Source organism: Simochromis diagramma, unplaced genomic scaffold (assembly GCF_900408965.1).
Source record: "Simochromis diagramma unplaced genomic scaffold, fSimDia1.1 OVJJ01000497.1, whole genome shotgun sequence".
In the NCBI taxonomy this organism is placed as follows: domain Eukaryota; kingdom Metazoa; phylum Chordata; class Actinopteri; order Cichliformes; family Cichlidae; genus Simochromis; species Simochromis diagramma.
In genome coordinates this window covers 561,873-573,993 of record NW_024386912.1, presented here as the reverse complement: position 1 = coordinate 573,993, position 12,121 = coordinate 561,873, and the positions used below count along the sequence as shown (strand labels likewise).

The 12,121-nt window shown below is 44.0% G+C and overlaps 1 protein-coding gene across 9 annotated transcripts in view; it reads right to left on the bottom strand.

The window, feature by feature from the left end:
* LOC120736307 (potassium voltage-gated channel subfamily C member 1-like) overlaps positions 1 to 12,121 on the bottom strand; it is a 95,503-nt gene that overhangs the window by 50,834 nt on the left and 32,548 nt on the right. For all 9 annotated transcript variants that reach the window (XR_005696461.1, XR_005696463.1, XR_005696462.1 and 6 more), the window contains exon 2: positions 5,639 to 5,770. Coding sequence is in view for 5 of the 9 variants with exons in the window: in XM_040036330.1 (XP_039892264.1) it covers positions 5,639 to 5,770 (132 nt within the window). In the remaining 4 variants the exon portion in view is untranslated. The remainder of the gene's footprint in view (positions 1 to 5,638; positions 5,771 to 12,121) is intronic.

The window sequence follows — 12,121 nt, the reverse complement described above, 5'->3', positions numbered from 1 at the left end:
GTACAGCCTGTATAATAAATAAGTATCAAATCCAGAGGACAGCACATGTTTCAGCAGAAAAACTGAAAACTTTGAGCATTCATCAAAACTCAAAGTTCTTATTGGACAACGAGATGAAGGCGTGAACATTACCCATATATGCTCTCTGGACTGGACTGAAACGCCTGGTGGCAAGATCTCTCAAACTGTGGTACGCAGGAAGTCTCCTACATATATTTAATTCTTAACCACAAGATCACTGAAATTGAGTTCGAACTATGTTTTTGTTCTTCTTGAAAAAGAAGGACAAAAACTTAAATCAGCCATGAGATTACAAGCTTACCAGGTGTAAGGTAAAAGGGTTGACAAACTGAGCTGGGATGGTAAGCAGAAGCTACCAGCACCAGTGACGGTGGCGACTTAGCAGTCATACCTGATGCCAGCAAACGGCACACAACGGTGAGTTACATCAGGTTTGGATTCTTCTGGAAGGGGACAGAGGATGATGTGCATTGATGAAGATTCTTAGAATATTCTTTTCTTTTCTTGGGTTGAATTATTATTCTTAGTAATAAATGCATGAAACCATCACGTCCTACAACCAAGCACACAGTGCTGAAAGGCAAACCAGCAAAGTCAGCCATATAGATATATGCTACACCCAATGCCAAAGCACAATGAGCTTCATATTGTGTCTTTCTCCACACAGCTAAAGCTGGTACGCCACACGTCACTGGCAAACAGCTGTGTCTGCCACCAGCCAGAGTTAACAGACATCATGTACTGCAGGCTGCCTAACAGATTAACTTGATGCCTCTTTGCAACAACTTACTGTTGCTGCAAACAGCAGTCAGACCAAATGAACTTAAGAACATACCGACTGAGAACATTAAGCGCATTTGTTATTTTCCTATTCAGCTCAATAAGACTACAGATATTGCAAAAATGGATATGAAGATCAAAGCGCAGCTCAGAGGACCTTTTGGTCCATACAGAAGTAAGATGGCTTTCAAGGGGATGATCCGTTCAAGTCTTTTTAAATAGGACAGAGATGTGCAGATGTTCCTACAGGGCAAAAACTTCCCTTTATTCGATGTTTTTGAAGACTTTCTGTGACTCGGTCAGCTAACATACCAGTCGGACATTTTTTCTCATTTAAAAGAACCGAACTTGGGGCTACAGGCAGTGTCCCTCACTGCTTTTGATGTGCAGAACAACAACAAACACGCCTTTTATTCCAAATAAAGATGCTGATGCTTCAAAGATGGCGCCGGTGTACGTGGCTGCTCGTCTGTCGCTGTCAGTTTTGTTTGTTTTTATATTGCTCCTGTCATGTGTCACTCAAGAAATCGGGTCATTACTGGTGTACGATCGCCAATCGCTTCTGAACCTCCGAAGTTCTGGACAAAATACAGCTCCATTTTCTAACGGAGGTCAGAATTCATGGTGTCCGTTGCTGTCACATATCCCAACTTGCCCATGCCGTGCAGTCATGCTACCTCCCCGGCGAAGACGTCGGGGTAGGCGCAGTGGTCGGCTGGTTAAACTCAAGATCTCTTTAGCACACCATCCCACTACCGTCAAAGGAATACAGAGATTATTTCCTGGAGTTTTTGTGCACCGACGTTTCCTGGACCCCGTGGGTTCCTGCCTCATCCCCGTGGTCTGCCAGGATGATGCGCCGCTCCTCCGTGACCCCTGTCCTCCTCAGCTCAACGTGCGCCGGGCGAACGTCCGCAATCTGAGGCCGCTGTGTCGGACTCCCTGTGCCGCTGGGGCTTTTACCTCATCCCCGGCTCCTGTCAGGATTGGGCTGGTAAACGCCAGATCGCTGGTGAACAAATCTTTTATTCTGAATGAGTTATTCACCTCCTGGAAACTAGACTTCATGTGTGTCACGGAGACTTGGCTTAATACTGGTGAGTCCAGTACTTTATCTGAACTCTTACCAGCGGGTTGTTCCTATTTTACACACCAAGGACATCAGGGAGAGGAGGAGGTACGGCGGTTGTTTTTAAAAAGGATTTTAAATGTAAACAGTGTGTTTTACAGCCCTGGTTTTCCAGCTTTGAGCTCACGTGTTTTGAAGTTAATCGCTCTAACTCTGTGATCTTTGCTGTTATTTATCGTCCCCCTAAATACATTAAGAATTTCATAAATGACTTTTCAGAATTTCTAGCTGGGATTCTGGGATATGATCATGTTCTTATTGTGGGAGATTTTAATATCCATGTCTGCTGCCCTGATAAACCTCTGGTGAAGGAGTTTTTAAGCCTCATTGACTCTTTTAATCTGGTCCAGCCCGTACCTGGTCCCACACATGAACACGGACACACACTAGACCTGGTCTTGTCACACAGTCTACCTGTGTCTAATGTGAAAGTGACTGACACTGCCTTCTCTGACCATATGGCTGTATTATTTGATGCTGTGTTTTCACGCACTACAGCTCAAACCAGCGCTCCTGTTCGCCGCTGTCAGATTATTAACCCTTTCACTGCTGCCCAGTTCTCAACTGCTTTTAACCAGCTGTCTATCCCTGCCGATCGTACTCCCTTGGACACAGAGGACCTCAGCTCCTGGTTTCAATCTTCTTGCCTAACCATTCTGGACTCTGTGGCACCATTAAAAACCAGGCAGCCCAAGGCTAAAACTGACCCTTGGTTTAATGACGCCACTCGGACTGTGAGGAGGGAGTGTCGTAGAGCTGAACGCAGATGGAAGAGGGACAAACTGCAGGTGTCTCTTCAAATCCTAAAGGACTGCTGGCGCCTCTATCAGGATGCGGTCAAAGAGGCTAAAAGAAAATACTTCTCTAAGATCATTTCCTCCAACAGTCACAATCCACGTGTGTTATTTAAATCTATTGACTCAGTCTTAAATGCTCCACAAAGTGACTGCTTGGAGGCCTCTCATAAACTAATGATTTTATGTGTTTTTCATTGAGAAGGTTGCAGCCACGCGGGCTCTCATTTCTTCTCCTGAGTCTGACCCCTCTGTCTCGATCCCTTGCTCTGCTGTTTTTAACCAGTTTGAGCCTGTGTCTCTTTCTTATTTAGAGGATGTGGTCGGCCACCTGAGGCCCTCTGGTTCCCCAAATGATCCTGTCCCACCACAATTTTTTAAGGAGATTTTTCCTAGCATAGGCCAGGCTGTTCTTACTGTTATAAACAGCAGTTTAATATCTGGTGTAGTCCCTGCTAATTTTAAGCATGCAGTAGTACAACCCTTGCTTAAGAAACCTGCCCTGGACCACACTGTGTTGGCTAACTACAGACCTATCCCCAAGTTGTCTTTTATGTCTAAAATCTTAGAGAAAATTGTACATTGCCAATTGATGGATTTTTTAAATGAGAATGGTGTCCTAGAGGTCTTTCAATCAGGTTTTAAAAACTTTCATAGCACGGAGTCAGCACTCTCAAAGGTTTTTAATGATATCCTCCTTTCCTGTGACTCTGGCAATCATGTTGTTCTTGTCCTCCTTGACCTAACAGCTGCCTTTGACACTGTAGACCACAGCATTTTACTGACTCGCTTGCACCATCTTGCAGACATTTGTGGTACTGCTTTGAAATGGTTTAGGTCTTATCTTTGTGACAGAACTTTTAGTGTTAACTTTTTAGGGTATGAGTCCTCCTCTGCCACTTTTCAGTCTGGGGTCCCGCAGGGCTCAATTTTAGGGCCTCTGCTTTTTTCATTATATTTACAGCCCCTGGGAACCATCCTCAGAAGGCATGGAATATCCTTCCACTGCTATGCTGATGACTGTCAGATCTATCTGCCTCTGAAGCAGAAAGAGGCCTTCTCTATTAAGCCACTTTTAGCATGTCTAGAAGACATTAAATCTTGGATGTCCCTAAACTTTCTAAGATGCAATTCCAGCAAAACTGAGGTCATTCTGTTTGGTCCTAGTGGACCTTGTGAACCCTCCGCTATTGATTTGGGACCCCTGGCAGAGTATTTTAAATCTGTTGTTACAAACCTGGGTTTTAAGATGGACAGTGATTTTAAATTAGATAGTCAAATTAGGGGTACTGTCAAGTCCAGTTTTTATCATCTAAGGCGCTTGGCAAAGATAAGACCGATTTTATCCAGGCCGCATCTTGAAACGGTAATCCATGCTTTTATTTCATGTCGTTTAGATTACTGTAATGCACTATATTGTGGAGTTAGTCAGCATCTTCTCTCTCGTCTGCAGCTGGTCCAAAATTCTGCTGCACGACTTTTAACCAGAACTCGTAAAAGAGAGCACATAACTCCCATCCTGGCTTCACTCCATTGGCTGCCTGTATATCTTAGAGTTCATTTTAAAATTCTCATGTTTGTGTTTAAATGTTTAAATGGTCTTGCCCCAACTTACCTCTCTGAGCTTCTGCATCCTTACTCACCCCCCAGGTCTCTCAGGTCAGCTGACAAGCTGCTCCTGGAGTTACCCAGGTCCAAGAGAAAGCTCAGAGGGGATAGGGCTTTCTCTATTGTTGCTCCTAATCTGTGGGACAATCTTTCCCAGCACATTAGAGAGGCCCCTTCACTGTCCACTTTTAAAACACGTCTTAAAACCCATTTTTACTCTTTGGCTTATGACACAGTCTGACCCTGATTTTATTGTTTTAATCTAATGTGCTGATTTTATTGTTTTAAATGTGTTTTTTTTATATATATATATATTTTACTTATCTTATATTATTATTACTATTTTTCTCATTTTTTTTAACATGCTCAGTGTATCATTTTTGGCATGTCAAGTGTACAGCACTTTGTGTTCAGCTGGTGGCTGATCTGAAAGCGCTATATAAATAAATTGCTTGCTTGCTTGCTAAAGGTCAAGACAGGCGATGTTTCAGGTTTCCCCAGTTTGGAGCTTCCTGTCTGACAACAACCTGATCCTCACTGTCAGAGACAGCATCATTGTGCACCTTGTCTCTCTCAGACAGTTCAGTGAATATTTCCCAGTGACAGCAGAAGTGAGAAACCCATTCAGCCTCGAAGCATGCCCAAAGAGCAGGAGGGTTTAAGAGAACTATCTTGTGATGAGACACTGAAGTTTGCTTTCAGAAATCAGACGTTTTTGACATTTTTGACTCTTAGACAAGGCCATGCACTTCCATTGGTGACCACATATTCATGCAAGAAAGGTTTCTCTTCATATGCTAGAATACAGAAGCAGGTTGTGTGAGGCTGAAGCTGACCTTCCTTGATCCAAACATCACAGAGCAGTGTTACAGAGCCATTCACACACGAGGAGTGTAGGCTATGTTGCCAATGACTAAATGCTAATGTTTTGCATGGCATGGAGCTGTTATTATTAATATTCCCACCTGCTGCGTGTGTGAATGCAGTATTAGAGCTGTTAGCCCCCTTTGCTGCGAGTGTTTCAATGCAGTTACTATTGTCACTTGTCACACCCTGACTATGTGAGTGTTTCAATGCCATGCAGTTAATACTGTTTGAGTCAAATACAGCTGTGGCTGCTGATGGCAGTCAGTAATAGCATTTATATAAGACATAACATTGTCCCAACTATGTATGTAGTGAAGTTTTAGGCCGATGCTACTGTATTTTAATATCTGTCACATGACTGGTACTTAAAGAGACATATATTTCCCAAGGCGGTACCTACTGTGGTTAGGCAAAGCGTGTCACTAAAACTTTACCGTACCTCTTCACGTGTCACGTTGCCGACGGTGACATTCTCTGTTTTGTTGTAGATGGTGTTGAAGACTTCATGGGTCTCCAGGCAGAATGTGGAGATGGAGAGCAGGATGAAGAAGAGCGAGGCAAAAGCCACATACTGTAGAGAAACAGTGACAGTAAAAAGAGAACAAGAAAGGTGTTACAGTTTACTCTGTTTTCTCAAACAAAACATCAGGACATTATCACCAACTCACTTTAGTGCACTTCTACCACAGGAGGGGGTGCCAACAACACACTGAAGCCAGTGTGGAGTAATCCTGTCGATTCAGTGCAAAGGTCCTGAGTGGTTCAACATATTTCAGAACACAGTCAGGAAGAAACAAAGGATGCAGAAAGTGCCCCTTCATTAAAGTCGTGTCCAAATTCATGGGCTGCATCCTCCTGAGGACCCGGCCTTCGCGGTCTACGTGGGCCGGGTCCTCAGAAGGTCGGGTAGACCCGAAGTAAACCCCTGTGAAATTGGACGGTCTCGCCTTCAGATCTGCGTCACCGCTGTCTTGGTGGAGTTTAATAAACTCGGCTGTCTGCTCCTTGCTATCTAAAATATAACAGGACACTGGAGTAAACTCTCGACCGTCTCACACTTCTGTTTAATCAGTTTTCTGTTTGACGTTTATTCAGCTGTGTGAAAATCACCCAGGGGATTAACAAAGTTTTATTTTATCTAATCTAATCTAATAACTTTAATCTCAGCCAAACCGATTTACTCACGAACAAATAAAACACTGAAAAAAGCCCAACAATAACATTTTTAGGTTGACTAAGTGACTTATATATCACCTTTAACCTGAGTAGCAAAAGACCGCGGTGATCTGAAAATGATGTGCCGGGAGTTGTGCCGGGAGTTGTGCCGTTCTCGGCGGCTCTAGTGACCCTCGAGCTCCTGGCTAGCTATCGAGCTGGTGGGTAACAGACGTCTCCGAAAACGTCGGAGCACTTTTGCAAGTATGCGATATCTTGATAAACCGAGCAGATATTTGAAGTTTACACAGCTACTTTCTCGCCTGAAAATATCTTAAAAGTTGCTGGAAACTGGAGTTTGGCTGGGCCGCTATGAATTCTGGGATATGGTAGGCCACGATGGACATACCTGGCCCATCCTTCAAATTCGGGGAAAAGGAGGACGCATTTTTCGGCTGCATTCGGAGGAGTCTACGAATTTGCACAGCCTTCGGCGCGTCGCTGTGACTTAATCTGTCTACAAATGCTCCTCAGGAGGATGCAGCCCATGAATTTGGACACCCCCTAAGAATAGATTCTTCATTCATTCCGCTGAGATCATTTCTGATGAGGCTTCAGTTAGTTAGTCAGGTCCTGTGTCACAGCTTCATTTCTTTTCTTGATGAAGGACATGACACACTGTTTTGTGCTGTACATCATTTTTAAAACCTGCCTCCTCAGTCCTCAGTTTTTCAGTGTTTGCAAATTTCTGAAAGACACACTGCATACCATTCCTGTAAAGGATCCATGGTAAGCATTGTGGCTGTACTCAGCTTGCTGCATTTGGTGGTGATCAATTGCCAGCTTATACACTGTGCACAGAGCATAGTCACAAATACTCCTTACAGCCCTCAATTGGATATTTGGTTTTAAAACACACACACACACACACATCTACACACACACACACACACATCTACACACACACACACACACACATTTATGTATATATGTCACAGTGTGAATGAGTGGGGAAAGTAATAAGCTCAATGATGGTACTGATCCATTGTAACATTTTTGTTACATTTTAGTTGTTTTAGAATCAAAGCACATGAAAACCACGTCTACATGTGTTCACATGTCAAACAGCAGCTCTCTGTAGGTCAATGATGAAAGTCAGCAATGTCATGCAGTTGTGCTTTTTCAAACACACACATGTATGTCATTTGTTTTTGTGTGTGCTCACAACGAATCACTACGTATGTGAGCATTTTCATCTGCTTGCTTTTTCTCAAGTCTGTGCCTTTGCCTTTCAGGTCAGTGATGAAGATGGACAGATGAAGTTTACTTCTAATCCGCAGGGAGCAAATCAAGTCCCACAGCTTATTATCCCGGACTAATTTAACACTGCTATCTACAGCTGCCCTGGATATATACACACACACACAGACAGACACACACATAGAATAGCGCTTCCATCCCTTCAGAGGAAATCACACTGACTTGCATTCATTTTCTCCCTTAACCATTTTCTCAGCTCTAAAACTTACGCTAACCATAAACCACCTTCAAAAGGATTCACACTTTCCAGTAACATGGATGCTGGATCAGCCTGTGTCAGTCACCCTGTATTGTCATTGTCAACAAAACCATTTTACTTGGAGAGCAGACTCACTCAGCCACCACCGTACAGGAAGAAAGCACATTATAAGATCATTTAAGTCCTGCTGCCAGTAGAACTTAAGCTATAAATTAATTTGCCTGTCCACGTGTGTACGCACCAAACTTGGTCATCCATGTCTTTATAGACGTTGCCTTGCACACTGGTGCACCGTCATGTTGGAACAGAAAGGGGTCATCCCCAAACTGTTCCCACAAAGGTGGGAGCGTGAAATTGTCCAAGATGTCTTGGTAACCTGAAGGATTAAGTTTCACTGGAACAAAGAGACTGAGCCCAACTCCTGAAAAAGATACCCCACACCATTATTCCACCTCCACTAAGTACAGTTTTTCTGCAACCACCAAACTCATCCATCGAATTGCTGTCTCCATTGTTTCAGAGTCCAGTTTCAGTGGGCTTTACACCAGTGCTTTACTCTTGCATTGCACTTGGTGATGTGAGCTTTGGATGCACTTGCCATGAAAAAACAATTGCATCAAGCTTGTAATGCACTGTTTTTGAGCTAATCTGCACACCACATGAAGTTGAATGGTCGTGTTTTATTATAGGGACACGTCCTGTGTGAAGGTTCTGTTTTCTTGTTTAGTAAACTTCCTGCCTTTATGACCCTTTTGTGAGCAGGAAGTCACACAAACACACCCCATTTACACACACACACACTCACGTGCACATGCATACACATACACACACACGAGCATACATACACATGCACACTCAATGCCTTAGGGTTTATGACGCATGGGGGGGGGGGTTACAATGGGTGTTTGTGTAAACTCTGTGTCACAGGAATAAAAGGCTACTGTGGGGTGATGGTTCTTCGAAGTGGTCTGACACCGAGGGCAGAAGGGCTGCTCTGAGGTCCTTCCCTTGCTAGCAAGTAAAATCAATCGATCGCTGTTCGTCTTGCTTCGTTTACGGGAATAAGTCTCTAAACCAGCGGGGCCTGTGGATGCGCAGACTCAACACAGGTCTTTACTGATTGCTTCTGCAGAGAGTTGGTGGCCTCTGACCTCTATGGCTCAGCATACGCTGATCTCACTCTGTGCCCCTCTGTGGCCTACCACTTTATGGCTCCCATACCCAACCACGTCCTCTTTGATATAATATCACTGTGAAATCCTGGGAAATTTCACGACTGTTTGCACAGGAGGCATCCTATCACTCAGGCTGGTGAGTGAGCTCCTTCGAGCGACCCAAATGGAAAAAGGAAATGATTTGGCTGGGCCACTTACACCAAAGTGCAATCGAGCCTGGTTACACCTACAGTATACTCAAGTCCTTTCACTGAAGGAAAACATGCTGCATCATGAAACGAATAATTGACCTGCTTAAGACCCACAGCTTTCCAACAATCTTGAAGAAGTTCCCAGAGATGCTGAGCACTTTTTGGTCCTTTTGCCTTCACTCTGCGGTCCATCTCATCCCAAACCATCTCCACTGGCTTTAGGTCAGGTGACTGTGGAGGCCAGGCTGTCTGGTCAGCACTGTATCACTCTCTTTGGTCAAATAGCCCTTGCACAGCCTGGAGGTGTGTTTGGGGTCATTGTTGAAAACTAAATGATGGGATGGCATGTCGCTGCATGTCCCCCACACCATCACACCTCCTCTTCCTCCATGCTTCACAATGGGAACCATCCATGGACCATATGTTCACCTTTTCTGCAACACACAAAGACACGGCGAGTGGAACCAAAGATCTCAAACGTGAACTCATCAGACCAAAGCACAGATTTCCTCTGGTCCAATGTCCACTCCTTGTGTTTCTTGGTCTAAACAAATCTCTTCTGCTTGTTGCTCTTCCTTAGTCGTGGCTTCTTAGCAGCTATTTGAGATAAAGGTCTGATTCACACAGTCTCCTCTGAACAGTTGACTTGTGATTTCTGAGGCTGGTGACTCGGATGAATGTATCCTCAGCAGCAGAGGGGACTCCTGGTCTTCCTTTCCTGGGGCGCCCTCATGTGAGACAGTTTCATCGTAGTGCTTGATGGTTTTTGTGACTGCACTTGGACACGTTTAGTTCAGACACATCAGAAGTTTTATCAATTTTCCAACTGACTGACCTTCAGTTCTTAAAGTAATGATGGGCTGTCGTTTCTCTTTACTTAGCTGATTGGTTCTTGCTATAATATGAATTCTAACAGTTGTCAAACAGGGCTGTCAGCTGTGTACCAGCCTGACTACTGCACAGCTGATGCTCCCAACACCATTAAGAATGCAAGAAATTCCACCAATGAACCCTGACAGGCTCACCTGTGACTACATCATGAAGCTCACTGTCATTCAGTCTAACTTGGCAGGCTGTCTTTGGGAAAGGACATTTTTGAGAGAGAAGTTCTTGCAGCTACAGTGAAAGTGAACACTAATCCTGAAATTGTAACTCTGTGATGGCCAAATGAAACCAGTCATTGTGGTTAAACCTGGGACTGCATTTTACAGACTTTCCAAACTGATAGCCGATGATTGCCATAACTGCAGCAGTGATGCAGCAAGAGGGATGTCCTCCCCTACACTGCACAAAAGACACAAACAGTGTCCCCTGTAAGGTGACTTCAGTACAAATAGCCTGGCTGAAGATTTGCATACTGTTTGCTCCCCAGCAGGAGGAGAATACAGCAGTCTGTTGGCTGAGATCCCTCTGCATGCACACACACACACATTTGAAGTTTTTCCGACGTGTGTGGCGAGGCCGTGTGGATATGTGTGCTCATGTATGCGACAAAACGAATAGAAGGACATCATGGTAGAGGGTTAGGTGAGAGGCAGGATGCATGTGCTTTTATATCAGTGCTGCAGTGTACTGCTTCTCAGCATACTACAGAAGGTAGAATGTCTGAGCACACCTCCCTCTCTCAAATCCCTTTCTTACTCTCTTGTCAGTTTTCCCATTCGTGCTCATTTATGTTTTTGTTTTCTGAAGCCCTCAACCTGTTTCCCTGCTGTTGACAAGTGATGACATGCAGGGAGTGACAAAAAGGAGTTTTAAATCTGGTAGGGGTCATTTTTTATGGCCACCGTTTAGGATTTTCTCAAGTTTAATTTTTATTCTTCAAACTTGATCCTGTAATTTGAGCACAAAGCTGAGCGCAATGCTTTAAGTAAGCGAATGTCTGTAATGCATTTATCTTTATACCTTTGACTCAACACAGGAACAACCAGCTAACCTGGATCTCTGGTTCACTCTGCAGTTAAATTGTGATTTATGATGCGTTTCATCTGGACAGAAACTACAGGAACAATATCACATTTATATTTTAGAGAAATGTTTCATCTTTGTTCAAAACCTGAGATCTTGTTAATGAGTACTGGGCGGATCGATAAACCGTAGTCAACCAAGAAACGAGAAACATGTAGCTTGTGTTTTTGTAAAAGATGACTGTTACTGCCAACCAGTCATTAAGCAGGTTTGTACTAGTCTAGTAAGTTTGTAGGTTTTTTTCCCTTATTGTCCACGTCTGGGCTCTGACTCCACTCGCACCTTGCAGTTCTTCTATTTCATGATTTCCTTCCAGCGATGCCCAAAAATGTAAATTCTGTCTGAAAGGGTAAACCTAAAAGTGAACTTAACTTTAATCCACACCAGGCTGCACTTCACCTGTTGGTGTTTTTAAAGGGTTAAGTTGGTCGTATTGAATTTGCAGTACATATTAAACACTGTTCCTCAGTGCACGGCGTCACACAGGTTCCTGAATGAAGGACCCTCTGCTTTGTCTCCCTCCCTTCAGATTTCACCCTCTCCCCTTTCCTCCCCTGTCGGAGACAAACAGCACATCTTACAACAACTGCAGCCAACCAGCTGATCTTTGCGCAAACCTCTCAAATCACTCCTGATACTAATTGCTCTCCAGTCAGCAGCAGACGCATATGTAAGCAAAGCTACACTGCACTGACTCAGTGAGAAGGGGGCGATGATGCCGGGAACACCATCAATCAGATTCTTTTAGAGGGGAAACAAAGCAGACTTGACATATTTCAATTATAAAGCAATGGATTAAATCCCCTCAGAAGATAGATTCCCAACAAAAGATCCATTCAGGTGGGATGTGCACAGGTGGTGTACACTCATGTAAAAACTACCACCAGAGTACAATAACCGACAAAGTGTTTCCT